This window comes from Salvelinus sp. IW2-2015, linkage group LG4p (assembly GCF_002910315.2).
Source record: "Salvelinus sp. IW2-2015 linkage group LG4p, ASM291031v2, whole genome shotgun sequence".
Lineage (NCBI taxonomy): Eukaryota > Metazoa > Chordata > Actinopteri > Salmoniformes > Salmonidae > Salvelinus > Salvelinus sp. IW2-2015.
In genome coordinates, this window is record NC_036841.1 from 218012 (window position 1) to 240808 (window position 22797).

The following is a 22797-nucleotide window of genomic DNA, read 5'->3' on the forward strand; positions in this document are numbered from 1 at the left end:
TTGTATTGTTGAGTTGGGGAACACAGAGGATATGGAGATGTGAAGAGTTTGATTGTACTAAATATAAGGATATTTGGCAAGTTAATGAGCACTGAACCTTGGTGTGATATTGTCTTTTCTCACCATGGTATGATGTCAAAGTCACTATGGTGTGGCTGCAGGTGGTCTCGGAGAACCTCCCAGCCCAGCTCGATGCGTCTACGCTTGCTGGGCGTGCCGTGTGGACTGCCTCTCTGGGTGGCTCTGAGGTGGGCCTGAGTCACCTCCAGAACCTGGAGGTTACAATCCTCGCTAAAGAGCTGAGAAACAGTCAAACACCCAAAACATGAAGATGAGACCAACAATACTAAAATCATCTATTTTCATTCTTAAAAACAGGAGAACTATGTCAGATGATATCAGCACAGCTCAGGTTTTAGTCTTGAACTAAATGAAGTCAAGATGGAAAAACGAAGGATCGTAGCTTRATCACCTGATGGCAGATTTCTGCAGTTAGCTCCATAAGGTTCTCCTTCACAGCGATGTGGCGCGACCCTGTGGCATATTTCCCCCGGCTCCCAATCTGGCTGATCTCACTCACCAGGGCATCATACAGGTTATAGAGTAGACTCTGCCATTTGACCCAGTCCTCAGCGTAGGCTCCTGGAATAGTGAGGTGTGGAATGGTCAAGAAAAGTTGTCAGATGGGCTGTATCAATCATGATCTATAATATAATTCTACTTCAAGGGTTTCCGTGATGAACACTTCACACTTGTCTGTTGTTCTCCACCATTTTTCATCGTTCAACATCGAAACAGATTCATAAAGACAATGGTGTTTTTTTCACATTTTCAGTCTGTCCACAAAATTCCCCGCCATACCTGTGTCTTGTGTCTTTGATCCTTTGGGATGATGTACACAGAGCTGCAGGTTGAAGAACTCTACTATCTCCTCTTTGAGAGTGGTGCTGGGCCTCATCTGTGTCCACACATAGAGCACAGAGGGCAGGAGCTCCTCACCCAGCCGACACACCCTGATACGGCAGTTCATGGCAGCAGACCTCAGGAAGACGTTCAGAGCAGAGACCAAGTGCTCCACCACTGCCAAGTGTCTCTCCTGCCTGGAGAGAGAACATATCACATGCGGTGTAATGGATGAAGTCTCTTGATGGTAGGTCTCACTGTAGACCAGAGGATGGAATCAATGGAACAGTATCAAACATATGGAAACCACATGTTTGATGCCGTTCCATTTACTCAATTCCAGCCAATACAATGAGCCCGTCCTCCTATAGCTCCTACCACCAGCCCCCACTGCTGTAGACTCAATTTCTAAGAGTTCAGTTTAGTAGGTTTACACATCAGACAACTTACACCTACAGTCTCTGAGGCGCATAACTACTGGAAAATGACGGTGGCAAGTAGCAACTCCCTTGCATGATACAGGTCACCTCTCGCAGTTATTGTCATCGTACCTGGCATTGAGCAGTGCTCTGGAGAAGAAGCTGAAGAGTGTATGGCTGAAGCCCTCAGTCTGCAGACAGCAGCCCTGGACTGCAGTGTGGATGATCCTGCTCACAAGCACACGATTTATGGCCTTGGAGGAACCAGTGAAAAGGCCACAATATAGATCCAGCAAATCTAGATGATTAGAGAATTCATTGTTTAGAAACTAACAAGAATGAAATTAAAATCTGGACAATACATTGCATTGCAGACCCATTACTAGCTGCAATTACTCCAAAACATCACCAATTACTTCTTCCTAACATTCATAGATTACATTCAACAGGGGTGGCAGGTAGCCTAGTGGTTAGAGTGTTGGGCCAGTAACCGAAAGGTTGGCTTAATCACCTGACGGCAGATTTCTGCTGTTAGCTCAAGGTAAAAATATGTCATTTTGCCCCTGAACAAGGCAGGTAACCCACTGTTCGACGGTAGGCCGTCATTGTAAATAAGAATTTGTTCTTAACTGACTTGCCTAGTTAATTWAAAAAYAWTTGAAGTCTCTGCTGTATTGAGAGAGGAACAATAAAAACCACTGACTGTGCCACTGCTGCTGGGTGATCTCACACCAGTACTTGCGGACAGACAGGATGTTCTTGAGCAAGATGCTGCTGTAGTCCTCCCCATAGGCCGAGCAGCTGAATGAGCTCCGCAGAATCTCCATCACATGATTCAGGAGCTCACCACAATTCAGCCGAGGCCCTCCTGTAGGGAGAGAAGTGGAGGGTTAAAGTACCCAGAGGGACTACAATAAAGTCAGTACATCCAAAATGGTACTACTTTTCATCAGAGCCCTACAGGCCCTGGTCAAAAGTAGTGCACTATATAAGGAATAGGGAGCCATTTCAGACACATATTGGTGATTCCCCTTGCCACTTTATTGTTAAGCCAACTGGTTTAAGTTTTGTCTTGCCTTCACCTACTCAACATGGCATCTTATTGGCTGGTTTGCGTGACTTGCTTGAGGGGGGATGTTTAAGTTAGAATCGTCCCAGTGAACAAGCACCAAACCAGCAGTAGGTTGTTGGTTGCAAAGCCCACGTCAAAAGTGATTTATCACTCCCAAGTGATGATTTGAATGTACAATTTATTTGTACATATTATTAGAACATCACATAAGATTAAGCGTTTTTTGTGCATTTTGTTGTAGAGAATTCCAGCTAATGCTAGCTAGCAACTTACTGTGTCTGGTGTGGGGGTTTCGTATATGTTGTACAGTGCTTGAGTGCAGAGTCGGATGGTGAATCGTGCATTGCATAACGTGCAATTTTGTGCTACTTATCAGGTACATTGTTGAAAATATTACATTGTGTATTGTAATCGTTGTATTATTTTGGTAACTACGTTCCCCAGTGAATAAGCACCAAACCTGCGTGCGTGAGTGAGTGCAGAGTTGGATGGTGAGCCGTGCATTGTATGACGTGCAATTTTGTGCTATTTCTATCAGAATAAATCTCCATGACTTGTGCTACAAATTGGAGTCCGTGTCGATGATTGTACACAACGCAAGAAGAGTAGCGTTGCAGTGGTGCCGTGACCGTTCTTCTGGATCGGATCATCCTTCGCTGGATTTCCATATCAGAAATCCGCGGTGGTTGCCATTGGAGAATCACATAAGACTTTGCTAGTGCAGTTTATGGCGATATCGCGTTTCGGCACAAGAGGGTGCTAGTGCGCCATTTTTTGATGACTTAAGTTGGTGAWTTCTCTTATTGAAACTTTCTATATTGATTGGAACTTTCTTTTCACGGATAAACGATAACTTCTGTGTTACTTGTTTATTTGCAATTCTAGTGTTTAACTAGGCTGGGTTTTTACCATTGTAAATATTACATTTTGAGGTGAGTTTTTATTATTTTATTTTTAAATGTTTTGCATTTTTGTTTTAGTGTGTTGATTTCCCATTATTAAGATGAAAGGTGAGGTGTTGGGAGAGGTAGGGGTTTCCTGACATTTAATCTGTCACCATCTGTTGGTAGGGGTTCAGCCAGAATTCTGGTTGCTTCTACACACATGCCTAAACTGGAGGGTTTTGGGGGGTTTGATGATAGTTTCAACAGGGAAACGCCCAAGGATGTGAATGAAAAAGGTTTGCCAAATACAGGGAGCTATGGCATCTCCATGGATTTCAGAGCAGACATTGTTTAGCAGATTGGTCATTCCATTGGGGAAAACATTTCCTCCTGTTTGGAGTCAAAGGCAATTGTTGGACATGTTGGGGACAATGTTATGGGGAATGCATGCAGATCTAGGGTTATGGATGTGTTGGGCCTGAAACCTGGTATTGAAGTCTATCAAGGAGCCGGTGTACTTTAGGGGGGGATGGCTCTGCACAGTGCATGAGTGGGAGGATATGGTCATGGTTTACATGCGTAAGAGGGGCGTATCTGTGGTGGACCAAGCAGATGAGGTTATGCGTAGGCTTATGAGAAGGGCCCGCAATGTTGTTAAAGTGGGCATACGCAGCAATCCCTCCGTTGATTTATATAAAAGGCCCAAGTCCCATCTTTGACATACTGAAACAACATTTTAGTGACACTTCTTTTTCAAGCATGCCCCTCGCTGACTTTTATGCCACATTACCTCTGACTGATGAACAACCATTTGACTATTGGCTCAGACTAAACAGGGCTATGGAGGTTGCTGAAGATTGTCTAAAAAGACAAAAGAAAAGTGTTGAAGACCCATCTCGTGAGCTCACAGTCATGTTCCTCAGACATTGCCCTAACGCTGAACTGTCGCTTATCTTTAAGTGCAAGCCATTACAGTAGTGGACCGCTGAAGATGTTCATGAGAGGTTGGATGAATACAGGAGGGAGCGGAGGTACTCTCACTTATCTAAGGTGAGTCCAGCATTCGCAACAATGAAGCAGGAAGTTGGTGGTGTCAGGCCGCTCACCATGCCTGTTGTGGGGCTCCACATGGAATCACCTAATGCGTTGCCTTCCCCAGACCAGGCTCCCCAGACCAGTGCCCAGGGCTCTGAGCCGATTGAATGTATCCTTGCAATGCTGGAGCGTGTTGCAGATGCTTTGAGCAGATAGCCCTTCATACGACTCAGTGCAATCCATAGAATGACAAGGATTCGGTACGAGACCTTACTAGCTGAAGCTAACGCTGTGCGCACAGACAGAGTGCAAGGTGTGTTTCGCTGGTCCAACCACCCCTTTGACAAAGCCTCTGACACCAACGAGGTGGTTATTAGCTGCCAGGCTACTGTTGACCCCCCCATCTGGTGCTTTATCAAGACAAGAAGTTGTTGCGGTTCTTCATTCACACAGGTGCTGGGATGGTGATGTGGGCTCACATGCACTGCTGTTGCCACAGCTTCCGCAGGCTGTAATGCCATCAGAGCAGACAAATGTCAATGTCCTGCCACACAATCTACTGATGAGTAAGCAGCGTGATGAGCAGAGTGATCTTCTTTATGGAGAGGGGGAGAAGACCATCCTGGAGAGACCGTGCCCATGAGTGTTGAGGTTTTGTGTCTTCTCAGAAGTTGGGACAAGTTGACCATGAAGATGGGTGTCCTGTATCGTGTTTCGAAGAATGTGGTTACAAAGAGAAATGTATCTGTATGTGGTTCCAGCCTCCATGAAAGCGATGGTGTTGAAGGGTGTCCATGATGAAGCTGGCCACCAGTGACAGAGAACAGTCTACCTGACAAGACAAGAGGTTCTTCTGGCATGGCCTGGAGAGGGAGGTAAAGGAATATGTTGTGCTGCAAGAGATGCATCGTGAGCAAAACTCCTGACCCGGAAGCCAGAGCTCCTCTGGAGAGCATAATAACAACTGAGCCTCTCAAACTAGTGTGCATCGACTTTTTGTCTGCTAAAAATTCTTCAAACAAGTCCTTGGATGTGTTGTTACTGGCCACTTTACAAAGTTGGCTCATTCCTTATTGTGTCCGAACCAGTCTGCTAAGTCTGTTGCTCATCAGTTGTGGAACAAGTATTTCTGTGTCTATGGGATGCCTCGCCGTATACACTCGGATAAAGGAGCCAACTTTGAGAGCGCTTTAATAGCAGAACTCTTGAGGGTTGCAGGTGTTCAGAAGTCTCACACCACGCCGTACCATCCGATGGGGAACGGGTCTTGCGAAAGGATGAATAGGATGTTGGGAAACATGATCCGGGCTCTGCCAACGAGAGCAAAGCACAGATGGCCTCAGGCGCTGAAGTCTCTTACGTTTGCGTACAATTGTACAATCCACGAGACCACAGGCTTTGTCCCTTTACTGTTAATGTTTGGGAGGACACCAAGACTGCCTGTTGATAGTCTTTGGCTCTGTCAGAGAACCCAGAAGTTGTCGACTATGACCAGTTTGTTCAGTCCTTGAGGAGATATCTGAAAGAAGCTATGAATACAGTACATGCATCTGCAGCTAAGCAGTTGAGGCATGTTGACCTGTACGACAGAAGAGTCAGAGGAGCACCAGTGTAGATTGGTGATCGAGTGTTGCTGGCTAACAAGGGGGAGCGCGGAAAGCAGAAGCTCGCTGACCTTTGGGAGGATACTGTCTATCTTGTCACTGGATTGAAAGCTGACAGTCACACCTTTTAAGATTCAGAACAGCTCCACTGGACAGGAAAATATGTTACATCGCAACCTGATAATGCCAGTCAACTTTCTTCCTCTTCCCCATGCTGCGGTTGATGATGGAACAGATGTCTAGATTAACAGATTCTGAGGACGGCTTTGTGGTCTCAGCTGCCATGAAACTGCCGTGGGTGATGATGATGAGGATGCTGAGTAGAGAACAAAAGTGTGGGTGTCGGAGTTGCCTTCTGAAGGAACAGGTGACCCAAGCTTGGAGGGTGATGTGCGATCCTTGGATGCTCAGGACATACCACCTTTGGATTCTGTGGAAGATGTACTGCAGCTGGAAGGTCTGCCTTGATCAGAGAGTCTTCAAGAATCTGACCCAGACCGTAACAGTGTAGTGAGTGAGCTAATTGACCAGTCTGCTTACAATATCCGTACTGACCTACCAAACTCGGACCATTCCTTACCTGATCAGTTACGCACTGACTGTGTTGACAGACCCACTATTGCAACACTACACTGTCACTCTTTATGCAGTTGAAGGTACTCTGGGTCGTATTAGGTAGGAAGACTATTTAAACCAGTGTCTAGACTGATTGAGATTATGAATCAGCAGAAAGTTAGCACTTGAAGGTTAATATGTGAATACAGAGGGTCAATGGTATTGACATCTTTTATTTGTTTTGACATTGTGACCATGATTAGAGGTTACAAGATGGTAATGTGATGAATATGATAGTCTCTTATGGTGGTTTCTTTTATTACGTGGATGTTTTAAAGTCGTTGAGTGTAATTAACATGTAACAGGCATTTTTACCTATGAGGGATATTGATCAACCACTTTTCACTCTAATTCTCATGGAGAATAGTCTAACAACTGGAATATTTAGTGACTGTTTTAAAGCAGGGTCTGTCTCCAGTCAACCTGGCCGTGCTGCTGCTCCAGTTTCAACTGTTCTGCCTGCGGCTATGGAACCCTGACCTGTTCACCGGACGTGCTACCTGTCCCAGACCTGCTGTTTTCAACTCTCTAGAGACAGCAGGAGCGGTAGAGATACTCTCTATGAAAAGCCAACTGGCATTTACTCCTGAGGTTCTGACTTGTTGCACCCTCGACAACTACTGTGATTATTATTATTTGACCATGCTGGTAATTTATGAACATTTGAACATCTTGGCCATGTTCTGTTATAATCTCCACCCGGCACAGCCAGAAGAGGACCGGCCACCCCTCATAGCCTGGTTCCCCTCTTGGTTTCTTCCTAGGTTTTGGCCTTTCTAGGGAGTTTTTCCTAGCCACCGTGCTTCTACACCTGCATTGCTTGCTGTTTGGGGTTTTAGGCTGGGTTTCTGTACAGCACTTTGAGATATCAGCTGATGTAAGAAGGGCTATATAAATACATTTTATTTTATTTGGTCTGCATCTTCAATATACGCAGCTTTACCTTTTAGTTTTATCTATTAGGTGGTCAAAAAAATTTTTTTTTATTATATCAATTTTTTGTAAATATTATTAGATCATCACACAAGATGCAGTGTATCAGAATACATCTCCAAGACCTAGTGCTACAAGTTGGAGTCCGTGTCGATGATTGTACACAACGCAAGAAGAGTACTGTTACATGGACATATAGGTCTATGATCTTATCTGGTATGTGATTCTCCAAACCCTTACTCTTGTTGGCACAGCGGATGAAGTATTTGACCAGGCTGCTGATCTCCTGCATCTTCTTCTGACGGTTAGCCTGTGTGGTGGCTGACACGTTGGCTTTCCCTGACTGGAGCAGCTCAGTCTCTTTCTGCAGATACTTCTGCAAAAACCTGAAAGAAAGGCAGTGAGAACGCAAACAGTGCGAACGCAAACAGTGCGAACGCAAACAGTGAGAACGCAAAGCGATGGACTTAATCAATAAAATAGTAGCCTGGCTACACCTTACACGGAACCCAAACCGGRTGCGCGCGTGCGCCATCATGCGCTATCGTGCGCCATCGTGCATAAATATATTTTGTCCCCTTACACCAAACACGATCACGACACGCAGGTTAAAATATCAAAACAAACTCTAAACCAATTACATTAATTTGGGGACAGGTCAAAAAGCATTAAACATTTATGGCAATTTAGCTAGTTAGCTTGCACTTGCTAGCTAATTTGTCTTATTTACTAGCTTGCTGTTGCTAGCTAATTTGTCCTGGGATATAAACATTGAGTTGTTATTTTACCTGAAATGCACAAGGTCCTCTACTCTGACAATTAATCCACACATAAAATGGTCAACCGAATCGTTTCTAGTCATCTCTCCTCCTTCCAGGCTTTTTCATCGTTGAACTTATATGGTAATTGGCATCTAAACTTTCATAGTATTACCACGACGACTGGCAAAACAGTTAATCTTTCAATCACCCACYTGGGTATAACCAATGAGGAGATGGCACGTGGGTACCTGCTTCTATAAACCAATGAGGAGATGAGAGAGGCAGGACTTGCAGCGCGATATGCGTCAGAAATAGAACCGGTTTCTATTTTAGCCCATGGCAACGCAGACGCGAGCAGTGTGGGTGCAATAATTGAATAACATGGATTTCTAAATTTATTTTGCAAAGCTCACGTCGCGTGCGCGAGCGGTGTGGTCAGCCTATTAGTCCCCTAATAGTGGGAATTGTGTCATACACAGTGTAGGAAGCAATAGTACCTGAAGACTGCATTCCAGGTGAGCTGCTTGGAACTTTTAGCAGCTCTGGTTCCAGAAATGCGATCCAGCTCCTCCACTGTGTCAGGAGACCGGATGAGCTGTCTGAAGCGATCAGCCTCTTTCTGGATACAAGAACAGAATGTTCTGTGTACAGATGTTGAAATAGGCCTATTGATTCAATGCACTGATTTTATGAGTGACATAAGTTACCTTTCTCTCAGTTGCTTTGTCATTCTCTAAACCTCTGCAGCAGACCAGGAGCTCGTGTAGGACCAAGCTCATGATGCTCTAGGGTCGTGTATCAGGTTCCATCAACAGATTTGGGGGGGCATGCATCTCTAAAAACAAATGATAATGACATGCATGAAGCATGATGTTGATGACAAGTATGACAAATTAAACAGATATGATGCATTGATCAAACAAAAGTGTCAACAATTTCATCACTTTGGAAAGAGTGTAGCAAGCCTAGCTTCATAACAAATCATACTAATTCACAATGAATACTCCTGGTTGATGAAAAATAGCTAGCTAGCTAACTACCAAGCTAAAGCTGCTGCAGTTAGCTTGCAATAATAGCAAGCATGGTATTGAATTCACACATAACACCAAAATAATCAATTTTAAAAGAGTCACATATCAAACCCATCACATTTGATATTGATGCTCGMTTATTTCATACCTTGATGTTTTTTCTCCTCATATAAAGTGAAACTTCCACCAAAGATAGAAGGGATTTTGATATGTTGACGTGCGCACGCAGCAAAACCGCGCCCCCCACGGTTGAAAAAGATACTTCACAACCGGGTCACAGAGAAATCGCACGAGTGTRTAGTTTTTCTGGTGTTGGCAAAAGTGAGTGCATTTACTGTAATAATAATCAGCAAAACAAACTCCAATGACAAACTGACATCAGCTTATATCTGTAACTTCGTGGAAGTAACTTGAAATGTGCTAAAAACTGAAAGTGGACACTCACCATTTAAACATCATTTCCCATAATGCACATCTGCTAAATATTATGGAAATTCCGGGTTACATGTGCTCGAGTTCCCCGCCTTTTCACAACTCGTAGGACGTTGCTTACACAACACACTTTATGTTTTGACAACTGTACTTGCTTTATTCGAGATTAAATGTATTCTTACTTGATTTGACAGAGAATGTAATTTGTAATTGTTGCAATAATTCGACATTGCAGCCATGTTGCTTCCGTCTGACATGGCGCGTCTCGTTTTAGGTAAATCTTAACTGGGTCCTGTTTGTGTTGCTAGCTAACCTAACAACTGAAAGATAGCGAGCTATGGCAGTAMCAGGAAGCTAACTAATGTTAGATTACTATCTATAAGATCCTGCTGATGATATTGCAAGGAGGGCTGCACTGTAGTAAGCAAAAATCTAGATGATTTTGACAAGCTGAGCCTTCAATTCAGCTACTCTCTTGTACACTGCTTTTACAGGATACCTGCAACAAGAGGGACTGTGTAATACAAGCCAGGCATTCATTCGCGAAAGCCCCAATTTGAAGGAGTACGCAGAACACAGCTCAGATGATGGAACTATTCCTGCTTGTGTGTTTGTAAGTAACGTTATGTTGTCAGTTCAGACTGCATATAYCTGTGTTCAACTCTGTCATTGTAATGACTATCTAGCTACAGTAAATTCTTTAGTGGATTACTTAGCTAGGTAGCTAATCCATGTGTACCTACTCCCCACGTAGTGCACCCTACTCCCCATGTAGTGCACCCTATGTGGTGTATTGCTACTGTTGGCCTGTGTTCAACTCTGTCATTGTAATGACTATCTAGCTACAGTAAATTCTTTAGTGGATTACTTAGCTAGGTAGCTAATCCATGTGTACTCCCATTGCAGTCCCTCTTCGGGAAAAACCTGACAACCATTTTGAATGAATATGTTGCTGTCAAAGCTAAAGGTAAGCTTAACCTATGACCTCTTACCACTTTCAGTAAATGAGTACAGGACTTTCATGTGTATGTATTGTATTATTGGTTGTCACCCCCCTGCTATTTCTGCTTAGAGACCAGTGAAGAGACTCAGATACCCATCATGATGACATCATTGTGGAAAAAGCTTGACTTCACACTCAATCAAATAAAGTAAGAAACTCACCAACAGATTGCTGTTTGATGGTGTCACTCAGTCATCTTGCACTTACTGACGTCTTCAATTCAACTTCTTTCTTTCCTTAGGTCTATGCAGAACTCCCCAGCTGTTAGCCAGAATCAAAGACGTAAGTGCTTTATTAAATATTCTTGCAAGTTAAATGGTTATGATCTTAGTACGACCTATGAACTTGGATTTTATTGTCTCTTTGTAATGTTGTGTGGCTCAAACAGTCATGCAGAGCGCAGAACTGTATGGCAGGGGTCCCTAATTACATTCAGCCGCGGGCTGGACTTGAAACATAGTAAAGAATAATTTGGAGTGGCTGTGGTTCCAGATTTTCTGGAGTCAGACTTGCTGTTGCAAAAAAGACAAAGATTTCTGCGCATGCAGGATCCACTAGCCTACCTCCTTTCAGTTGCTGCTRAGTCACTCATGACGCTGCCAATGTTCACAAAACAGCAGTCAYTAGCGATTGAATGCTCTTTTTCATGGTCATTGCAAACATTGGCTAAACAGGAGGCAGACTGCTGGCTATATGGCAGCATAACTATAAAGTTTACATCACACAAAAAGCTAATCGTTGTGTACCAGGTATTTGAGAAAAAAATGAATAATTTTCAACCTTCATTACATTGGTATACGATCCAATATTCCTCCTTATTTATGCGTGGGAATACACATTTCCTGGTGACTTTACAGTCTTTTATGTCCAAGCAATTATATATTTTCTGCTCAGAAAATATGGTGGGCCGAATGAATTCACTCCCTGGCCGCCTATTGGGGAACCCTGCTGTATGACGTGATTCATAAATCTATTTCCTCTGCAGTCCGCACACGTAATGGGATCGTGAACATGAGGGGGCGACAGAAAGCCTTGTCATCAACGCAGTCCCCCAGCTCTGGGTTTCTGTCATCGTCAGCCCCTCTGTTGGCCCAGGGCATTGCCAGCCCCATTGATACCCCTCAGAACATCTTGGGACACTCCACTCCAGTCTGCTACAGCTCCCAGCTGACCAGACCCTCCCCCATCTGCAGCACATCGCCCCAGATCCAAGATGGAGGACGTCTGCTCATCAATGTGAACCGTAAGTAAACACAAACACGTCCATGAGCAGCAGTGTACTGGGGAAGGTTGTTACAGTAGGTGTATGTCTCACATCTCATTTTAACCATCGATTACTGTAAATATTATGGACATTAATACCAACTTGTAGGAAAAGTTGTCAATAAAGCTTCATTGAATAATCAACACTTGTTTTTTTTATTACAGGAGAGTCACCTTTGCAAATAATGGTTCCAGACAACCGGTTAACACCAGGAGCATTATCCCCAGGGCGTCGGAAATGGTGAGATAGTCATTGTCATCCATTTGTAAGTTCTTAGAAGTTCTTCTTACCCGTGTGTAGATTCTAGTGATGTAATGATTCAACTATACGCATTGGTCCATTATTAAAATGTTTAAAGATACAACTGCATCAGTCCGTGGACCCCAAATAAGTCAAATGTAGCATGCATCGGTCAGGAAATTGATTTAAACATTACGGGGGGAAAATTGCTCATATTACATTGTTTCTAACTTCGGGAAATACCTCATCTTTGTTGACAACAAATGCATCCTCTCCTTGTAGATCAATGACTCTCAACAGTTACAGTGCCTTCAGAAAGTATTCAAACCCCTTGTCTTATTCCACCTTTTGTTGTTACAGCCTGAATTCAAAATGGAAATCATTTGTTTGTCTCACCCATGAACACACAATGCCCTATAATGACAAAGTYWAAACATGTTTTAAAAAATGTTTGCAAATTTACTGAAAATGGAATACATAGAGCTCATTTACATAAGTATTCACACCCCTGAGTCAATACTTTGTAGAAGCATCTTTGGCGGCGATTACATTTTTGAGTTGTCTTGGGTAGGTCTGTATCAGCTTTGGACATCTGGATTGGGGGATTTTCTCCCATGCTTTCATGCAGATTTTCTCAAGCTCTTAAATTAGATGGGGCATGGTSGTGAACAGCAATCTTCAAGTCTTTCCACAGATTMTCAATGGGATTTAAGTCAGGGCTTTGGCTGGGCGACTCAAGGACTTTCACATTCTTGTTCTGAAGCCATTCCAGCGTTGCTTTGGCTGTATGTTTGGTGGTCATTGTCCTGAACGTAAATCTTCGCCCCCAGTCTGAGGTAGAGTCTGCGTAGTTCCATATTTTATCCATTTCCCAATGATGGAGACCACTGCTCTTGAAAACTTTCAACATTCTTGAAATTGTTTTATACCCTTCCTCAGATAGAATTGTGATGAGGAATATATCTCGGAAATCTACTGACAGTTCCTTGGACTTCATGGCATAGTTTCTGCTCTGACATGGACTGTCAGCTGTGGGACCTTATATAGACAGGTCTTTCTTTCTAAATCATGCCCAAACAATTTAATTGTCCACAYGTGGACTCCAATCAAGTTGTAYTGACATCTCGAGGATGATCAAAGGAAATTGGATGCACCTCTGAGCTCAATTTGGAATGTCATAGCAAAGGGATGTAAATAAGATGAGTCTGTATTTTATTTTCAATAAATTAGAAAACATTTCTAAAAACATTTTCGCTTTGTCATTATGGAATATTGTGTGTAGATGACTGATAGAAACATTTAATGTAATCCGTTTTGAATTCAGGCTGTAACACAACAAAATGTGGAATAAGTCAAGGGGTATGACTATTTTGTGAAGGCACTATAACTGTGTTGTCATTTTGAATGCCGAACAACCCCAGGCAATATCAGTAGCCTAGTCAAACTGCGCACTGTGCACATCTGCGCAGCACCTTCAGCATTCAAATAGTACAATGGCTTGCATGATATTAGGCTTTATTGTTTGAGTGACAACCTATGTAATTTGCTAGGTTATTTATCTATGCACTGTTGAAAATGTTTTTTTACCGGAATAAAAGTAAGCTACCAGAGACGCAACTCTCATCTGGCTATATCTGCTGAATGGGGTTTACAATAGATTTGATTTGGATTGTTCAGTTTCACCATCAGCAATAGTTTGTGTAGTTTTGCTTCAAACAATCAGTGTATATTGTCATAAAAAAAGTAGTACAGTGCCCCTGGAGCAAATTGTGGTCAAGTGCCTTGCTCAAGGGTGCATTGACAGATACTTTTTATTATTTTTTATTACCTTGTTGGCTCAGGTATTCAAACCAGCAACCTTTTGGTTACTGGCCCAACGCTATAACCGCTAGGCTACCTGTCGCACCGATATACAGAGTAAAGTTGATAATTTCATAATGAGGACAGCAATCACTTTTGCGAGACGGACTACATGGCCGACGCGAAGGAAGATCATTCAAAACCATTTCATTTTGAGATGGGGGGTGAAATCCAAAGTTGTTGCTATATATTCATTGGCTATGTCATAGCTAGTTTGTAAATGATAAATATTGATACATTACATTATTAAATTACAATTTAATTAGTGGGTGACGGTGACATGAAAACAGGCTACATTGCCCCCCCCAATCTGGTAGTGGGATGGTAGAAGCCTCCTTTATGGTTCAGCTCAGGTGTCTACATAGTACATACACCATAGACATGCATAATTTACACACCACACTCACCGAAGTCAGCTCAGAGAGGCCCAGCTCATGAGCTCCCATCAGCAGCAGAATTTGAATGTGTTTATGCAAGAAATGTTAGTGTATCGAATCACATCGATTCGTTCTCTAATCCATGTACTATGTAAACCGAATTGCACCAATTAGTTTCAGAGTAAAACTTATTGTTCCTGTAATGTTTTGAAGCCAATGTATCTAGATGCGTATCGAATCATCTTGAAAATGAAAGATGCCCATCCCTAGTAGATTGAGTTATGACGAGTAATCTTCCCAGTGACTCCCCCAGGAGGAGAGGTGGGGGCTTCAGTGGATCTGGTGGGACTGGAAGAACCAACATGGCGGCCAGTAGCCTGACAGCTGAGCCCCAGAGTGAAGAGACAGTCACAGAGAATTTCCCTGTGAGTACAAAACAAAGTTAATACTCAGTTTTTCTATAAATATGTTGCATTTGAAAACTCCTAACCTGTTGAATCATTGAATTGTTTTGTCTTTGCAGCAAATGGTGATACAAAATGCAAGAGAGAGGATTCTAAATGACAAGTCCTTACAAGAGAAGCTTGCTGAAAACATCAACAAAATCCTAGCAAGGTAATAATCATCTTCTTTTGTAACATTTGAACAGTACTGACTTAATTACTTATTACATTTGGCTGTTGAGTAGATATTTCTTACCTGTACATGTGTTTCTTTCTCTCTACTTGTAGTGATGGCAGTCCACAGTCTTTAAAGGCATCATGCAGCACCATGGAGCCTGACCAGTCCATAGATGAAATTCTGGGCCTGCAAGTAATGTCATGTTCTGACAGACTTGCTATTCCTAATTTATCCACTCGACCTAAGGGAACATTGTCAGTCTTTAGTGCATAGTGTCTATGTGCTTTCTCCTGACATTTACTTTGTGCAGGGGGAAATCCATATGTCTAATGATGTTATACAAGACATCTTGGAGCAGACAGAGTCTGACCCAGCCTTCCAGGCTCTCTTTGACCTCTTTGATTACGGTAAACATTTTCAACTAATCATGTGCAGGATTTTGTTGCTCCTGACAATGCATGAAGTTGGTTTAATGTTTGACTAAGATMATATAAAATCACATTCTTCCACTAAATCTCTTGATTCTTTGCATTAAGGCAAAAGCAAAACCAGTGAGGATACTGAACAAGGAGCTGGGAACGTGAGCAATACCACCACAGAGAATGGTGAGACTGAGACTAGATGTATTGATGGCTCTCCTGAGACTGGAGATTCAGGTATGGACAAAGTCCTCATGATCTGATGGAATCATATACTAAACAATATTGCTGCTTCATCAGAAACATCTTTCTGACAATGGGATTTCTCGCTCATATCTCAGGCACTGGGCCAGAAAATTCGACACAGGGGCAAGAAACAACAACTAGAGCAACAAAGACAAAGTCTAGTCAAGAGCCCAAGAGTAAGAAAACAAGGAAATCTGCACCTCATGTTTCAAGCACTTCAAATGCAACTCCTGGACCCAGTACCAGAGGGTCGAGAAGGGGAGCTAGCTCAGCAACTCCTGGACCCAGTACCAGAGGGTCGAGAAGGGGAGCTAGCTCAGCAACTCCTGGACCCAGTACCAGAGGGTCGAGAAGGGGAGCTAGCTCAACAACTCCTGGACCCAGTACCAGAGGGTCGAGAAGGGGAGTTAGCTCAACTCAGCCGTCAGCACATATCGATAAACTTACTGTTGCTGCCTTTTCTGCTGCCAAGGACTCTGATACTGTTGACTCCGGCTCCATCTTTGATCAGGATGGATCAGGCGTGGATATAGATGAACCTCTGAATACTCCTCCCCTTCACAGTATAGCTCTCCCAGATCTCTTTGAGCCGGTCAGACAGGAGAGTGGAACAAATAATCCTGTGTCAGCATGCAATGCAGCTTCATCTGAAACCAGTATGGTCTCTGCTGTCAAAAACATATTAGGCAATGAGAACCCTACCGGGGTTGATGATGGACAAATGATGGATAACCAAGCATCACTTCTTAACTCTTCACCTGGCCTGTCCAATTCCATGCTAGCGCTGGATCAGTCTCACAAGGCTCCCATACAGGCCTCTAACCTGTCTCACAGGAATATGACCCCTCCCAGCAGTGTAGAKATTTCCCAACCTCTACCACAGACCATACCCTCTATGGCTGTCCCATCAACATTTAAAACATCAACCACTCCTGCTGCCCCAACCTTCATTCCCAACCCCACAGGCAAGGAAGTTGACCCCAGTAAGATTGTAGCCCTGAAGATCATCATCAGTGATGAGCAAGGGGAGCCCTCCTGTGACTCAGCCCTGAACCAGGCTGTGTCCAGCATCACTGGGGACAGGATCCCCACCATCTTCCTTTCCTCCCCCACCAAGTCACCTGCTAAGGCCCCGGCCCTCAGTGGCGCCCCCATGGCTCAGGAGGAGACGGTGCAGGCGGTGACCAGTTTACAGAGGACAGAAGTCCTCCAGCCAGCAGAGACTAATCCTCTTAGTGAGAAAGCAGGGGAGGTGGCAGCATTGGCAGGGACGTCATCTGCGTTGACACAACCAGGCTACTACATTCAGCTCCCCTTTGATTCAGCCACATCCACCAACAGCTACATCTTAGTGACAGACACAACAGCCACAAACCACCAATCCAACAAGGTGATGTTACCCAGTGGCGCCCCACAGGTACCGACTGTATCCCCGACCTCATATGCTCTGGCCACTCCACCCCGCTATTCACCTGGTAAGACTGAGTTTAAATACTTAAAGATGCACTATGCAAAAATTCTAATAGTTRGCCTAATTTCAGTTTGTGACAAAACAAGCAAGTATAGTGTAGAGAATCATTGTACCATCTAAACTGCTGTGAAATATATTTTCCATAACTAAAGATGTTGTATTTTCAGCTGTTGGAAGCTTGTGTACAAAACTGAAAGTAAGACTCAAACTAAACATAAGAACGYGAAGCATAGAAATAGTGCACATAAAACTGATCTACCGCTTCTTAGACTTGCATTTAATCAGATTGACAGATCTATAACACACATTTCTATGTGAATTTGGTCGGGTCGCCRAGAYAGTTACATATTGCAGCTTTAATATTTTGGACTTCATAAAGCTATAGGTAATTTCCATGTAAAAGGACCAATGAGCACCAACATATGAAGTTCATAGGAGCATGTCAAATTGGGTGTCAATTTTCTGACCATTTTCCATCCTAAAAATTAGGAATAGGCAAATGCTTTGATTTCTGGTCAAACAGATGTAAAAGGAGTCTTAGAAAACATCTACCAGAATAAGTATTAGAAATACATCAAAACACAATGTTAAAGAAATMACCCCTGCCAACTTATATCAACACTTGTATGTAGTTTTGGAGAAATTGTTCTGCTTTCTGTAAATTTAAGAAACATGGCCTTGTACCTTGAAATTTCATTACCAAAAACCCACACGATCTTTTCTAATTTATCTTCCTCGTGAAGAGGGAGGATCATGGAGGTAGACCTATCAATTAGTTATAGTGCTTTTACTGATATCAATTTTGTTTATGAATTAAGTGATTAAAACTTGACTTTCTGAAAAATCTGTAACAATGTCTGCTATTGAATTGGTTATGTTAGGTTCTAATTTTCAGAGAAACTCTACGGACARTWTGAAAGCTTAACCAAGTTTATTCTTCCCAGAGGATCAATACAGCTGCATTAGACAAAKACATTTTCACACAAGCACTGATATTTAACCCTCCCAGGCTGAGTCTCCTCCTACACATCTGAACAAACATTGTATCTTTACTGCTAGGCAGGAKACTAAGTYATACGGGCCATAAACTTTTCTTTCTCCCTTAACGTGACATGACCTCGACCCCCTTCGTCACTAATCCATGGCTCTCTCCCCTTATCAATGCCTGCCACGTGATCGCTTTCCCTGCATTCAGTACATTCCTAGCTTAATTGCACACACTATATACCTTCCTCCCACAGATAACCATTAACTTCTGGTGTAGACCCTCTAACCTTAATCAATAGGACACCTGATCTAATGTAAAAGTTATACATTACCCTTGCTCCATCAGTGARATGAATAACTATATTTCATATTCTCAGAACCCAACAGCTACAATGAAAAATCATAGTAGTCACAAACCACAGTTTGGTTCACAAGTTTGAACAGCACAGTACAGTAGAGCACAGTAAGGAAAAGTAGAGTATAGTTCAGTGCTGTACTGTTCTGTACTCTACTGAGCTCTACTGTGCTGTGCTTTGATGTCCAAACTTGTGAAACATAGACGTCTATTATTGGTTTAGATTTGGACCAAACAAATTTGGTCTCGTTTGGGGACAGAGCTCATTAAAATAATAGCCCGTGTGGACAACAATACCCAAATATGCAAAGGAGGATATGGCATTACACCTTTGTGTACCTATTTAGGATACATCACCATGAAGGGAATGATATTCATAATTATGCATTTCTGTGTAGGACAAATCAGGGATCCATGATGAAATTCCGTTACCGCAATTATGTTACCGGGTGTAAATCCACTTCAATTACTGTAGTTCAATAGCCAAAATATATKTWTTTTTTCAAAGTCAATGTGTCATTACATAGTGTAATGACACATCATTCTTTCTGCAGTCAACGTTAAATCCTAATATATTTAAAACGTGGACACACACTTTTTTTTCTCCCCAAATTCTGTTACCAAACTTTGCATTTGCCCAGTTCTTAAAGTAAATGTTATAAAAAAAAATATTCCGTGTAAATTGTTAAAAGTAGTACTTGTGCATAAAGTTGTATGGTTTGTTAAACTTTGAAATGAATAGCTTTTGTTTGGCATACTTAAGTCTCAACGCAACTCTCTTACTGGGGAATTACCCATTAGTCATCACTCATTTTGCCATGCTGTTTTGCTGGAGGGAAATGTCTAACCATTTATATCCTTCCAGGATCTAGACTCATCATATCTTCACCAGTTCAGCCCATGCTGCAACACATGGTGGTTCCTGTATCTGTTGTTGGGCAGAATAATGCAGGACAGTTCTCAATAGTTCCTAATCAGGTAAGCACTCCTTTTTATTGTATAAAGAAGAAAAACAAACTGTTTTACATATTTGCATTTAATCCCTTTTCTTTAACTGATAGGCTACCTTAGCAACAGTAACATGTGATAATTTGTCTGTTACAGTTGATAGCCATGCCTAGCCCTGTTTCAGCAAAGCAGCCAGCAGCAGTGAAAACCAAGCCTAAYCTGGCACCCAAGGACACCACAGTCTCAGGTAAGGATTAGTGTTCAGTTATATATAATGTCATTGTCTGTTTACTGTTGTTTTGTTCACAAATGTTGTTGCTTGCGTGTGCATTTCAGACAAAATGGGAGCTTCTGGATTGAATATGATTACWAAGCAGATTCAGGGGCAATCCTCTGAAAGCACAGAGCAGCAGAAGGTAGCAGTTGGCTTGAGCCCCAGCCATAGAAGGATGCTTTGCTTTGATGGGTCTGCTAGTAAAACTTCCACTCAGACCAGAAAAACTGCTTTCTCCTCCAAAGCTCCAGCAACAGCTACTCCTGTATCACCTTCTGTCCAACAGTTGGAGAAAGAGAGAACTAAATCGGCCTCAGCAAATTCTGCTATCTTGGGTAGCAGCAGGCCAAAAAGGAGAATAGAGACCGTAAGATGCACGGACAACACTCAAACATCATGGACCGGAACAGAGACCGAGAAATCCTCCACTGACCAAAATCAGAAAGAAGCTGTGAAAAAGACCCCTTCAAAGAGGGACGCAGATCAAAATGCTAGAGGTCAAACTGCAAGTACCAGTAGATTTCAGAGTGCTGGTAGCAGTAAGACTGATGCCTCACAGTCAGAGTCCAGAAAGAGATCACAATCAGCAGACCAGAAGGATGATGGTGGAACAGAACCTAAGGATCCCCAGAGCTCCAGGTCTTCTTCCTCTGATCACAGACTGAGATCAGGGAGCAGGAAAGAAAAGGAGGAAACAAGTAGACAAGAGTCTACTGAGAAATCTCCTGCCAAGGAGRGGGAGGGACGGACCGAGAAAATGACATCTTCTCAGGACCCCCCTCATGTTACTGCCAATAAGGAGAATGAGCTGGAGGGAGGCAGGCGAGAGCAGCAGCCCACACCAGCACCAAGAGAGTTCAGCCAGGCCCCAGTGGGCTCACAAACCCCTGTCCACCAGGCTAGCTCCAGTAAAACCCCCTCCAAGACCAGCCCGCTGACCAAGCAGGCGGCCGAAATGCTCCACGACATCCAGGGTCTAAACCCTCCCTCCACCCCTTCTAAGAGGCCAGACATGGGCTGTCCGGACCTGCCACTTCCTCTGACCCCTGGCCGTCTCCAGGAAACTCTAGACTGCCCCAGGACCCCTGCACGTCAGAGGCTAGGCAGGGATGGAGAGGGCACCCCCAGGGCCCTGGTCCCTCCCGCCACCCCGGACCTTCCCTCCTGCAGCCCAGCCAGTGAGGCAGGGAGTGAAAACAGCATCAACATGGCGGCCCACACACTGATGATCCTATCCCGAGCTGCCATCGCCAGGACAGGCACCCCACTGAAAGACAGCTTGCGCCAGGAGGGGGCTGGAACAGTGGCCACTGTAGCCGCCAAAAGCAAGAAGCGCAAGCAGCCCGAGCCCCTGGCCAGCCCACCAGCAAAGAAAGATCTCTCAGGTTCATCTGGTAGTAAGAAGAAAGCAAAGGTGTGCAAAACATACAGAATTTTCTATTCAAGCTGTGTATCCTAATCTTTCCTAAGGTTAAAAATTGAATGTAATCGCATCAACCCAATCTTAGATATTTGACATAATGACCGTGAATTAAATGTGAACTCAGTTTTCTTTTTGCTTGTATAGTGAGAAAGCACATTTAAAACAACTGCGTCTCTATTATTATTTGTTTCCCCTCAGAAACAGCAGAAACTAATGGATTCCTTCCCTGATGACTTGGATGTGGATAAGTTCCTGTCTTCACTGCATTATGATGAGTGATGGGTTGAGTTTTAGCAGTTTGACAGTGAGATGGGAATCTCCCAAACACTGCCTACCTACCTACTCTCCAGGAATAGAACAAGCCATGATTTAGTGTCACAGTGCCTATGGTTAACCCATCATGCCTTTTGGGAGTTAGGCATCTGTGGTCTAGTGGTGCATGTCCTCAGATTTTCTTTTTTCTTTGTACTGTCTGCTTGTAGGGTGTGTCCTATAACCTTGGACTTCTAATTATACATGTGATATATGAACTGTATAGTAATTATTGTAGAAATGCTAGATAGCGAGCACTTTGATTCCATGCAAGGACTGTAATGTTAAGAATGGTTTCCCAATCTTGTATCAATAATTTCAAGAAAACAACCCTTTCCTTGGTCAATGTTTGACTGTGTCTAAACTTTAAATGATCCATCTTACACACTATGGCTGCATTTAGACAGGCAGCCCAATTCTGATCTTAATTTCACTAATTGGTCTTTTCACCAATCACATCAGATCTTTTCATATTAGCCCTTTTTCAGAGCTGGTCTGATGGGTTAAAAGACCAATTCATGGGGGAAAAAACATCAGAATTGGGCTGAATGTGTAGATGCAGCCTAAATGCAGACTGTGTTGTGTGTAAAGTATGTTTCTGCAGATGTTTTCTTCACTAGTGATTTTATATTAAACAAAAATTAAGAATCTTAAGTAATCATGATCTTTTTCTAGAAAAATCGAGTTCCATTTAATATCGTCTCTGTGCAGGTAAAAACTGACCAGTTTTCTGTCCAAAACATCACTATCAGAATAGCCTAACAATATAACCAAGTTAATATTGCACTATTTTATTCACTTGAGTAAATGACTACTATATAGTAGGCTTACAGTTGAAGTCGGAAGTTTACATACACTTAGGTTGGAGTCATTAAAACTCGTTTTTCAACCACTCCACAAATTTCTTGTTAACAAACTATAGTTTTGGCAAGTCGGTTACGACATCTACTTAGTGGATGACGCAAGTAAGATTATTTCACTTACAGTGAATTGTATCACCGGTGGGTCAGAAGTTTACAAACACTAAGTTGACTGCCTTTAATCAGCTTGGAAAATTCCTGAAAATTGTCATGGCTTTAGAAGCTTCTGATAGGCAAATTGACATAATTTGAGTCAATTGGAGGTATACCTGTGGATGTATTTCAAGGCCTACCTTCAAACTCAACGCCTCTTTGCTTGACATCATGGGGAAATCAGCCAAGACCTCAGGGGGGGAAAATGTAGCCCTCCACAAGTCTGGTTCATTTGGGAGCAAGTATAAAAACCATGGGGCCACGCAGGCATCATACCGCTCAGGAAGGAGACGCG

General features: G+C 43.0%; 2 protein-coding genes across 5 annotated transcripts in view; one reads left to right on the plus strand and one right to left on the minus strand.

Annotated features, from left to right (window-relative positions):
• The window catches only part of atm (ATM serine/threonine kinase), a 52289-nt gene extending 42798 nt beyond the window's left edge, over positions 1-9491 (minus strand). For both annotated transcript variants that reach the window (XR_011474791.1, XM_023979305.2), the window contains exons 1-9: positions 9406-9491; positions 8934-9061; positions 8724-8845; positions 7706-7851; positions 2026-2190; positions 1455-1620; positions 862-1100; positions 473-642; positions 124-299 (exon numbers count right to left, since the gene is read on the minus strand). Coding sequence is in view for 1 of the 2 variants with exons in the window: in XM_023979305.2 (XP_023835073.1) it covers positions 124-299; positions 473-642; positions 862-1100; positions 1455-1620; positions 2026-2190; positions 7706-7851; positions 8724-8845; positions 8934-9005 (1256 nt within the window). In the remaining variant the exon portion in view is untranslated. The remainder of the gene's footprint in view (positions 1-123; positions 300-472; positions 643-861; positions 1101-1454; positions 1621-2025; positions 2191-7705; positions 7852-8723; positions 8846-8933; positions 9062-9405) is intronic.
• A 268-nt stretch (positions 9492-9759) lies between these two features.
• npat (nuclear protein, ataxia-telangiectasia locus) lies at positions 9760-22143 on the plus strand. Of its 3 annotated transcripts, none has more exons than XM_023979355.1 (17): positions 9760-9963; positions 10184-10302; positions 10596-10656; positions 10762-10840; positions 10934-10974; positions 11678-11935; positions 12121-12196; positions 14735-14858; positions 14957-15048; positions 15165-15246; positions 15365-15461; positions 15591-15710; positions 15815-17194; positions 19398-19510; positions 19637-19727; positions 19817-21168; positions 21376-22143. In XM_023979355.1, the coding sequence occupies exons 1-17, from the start codon at positions 9927-9929 to the stop codon at positions 21454-21456; spliced, it is 4203 nt and encodes a 1400-aa protein (XP_023835123.1). In that variant the 5' UTR covers positions 9760-9926; the 3' UTR covers positions 21457-22143. The 3 variants fall into 3 exon arrangements, with proteins under 3 accessions (XP_023835123.1, XP_023835143.1, XP_023835128.1); XM_023979375.1 differs by having other exon boundaries at positions 15815-15895; XM_023979360.1 differs by having other exon boundaries at positions 14747-14858.
• Positions 22144-22797: the final 654 nt, after the last annotated feature.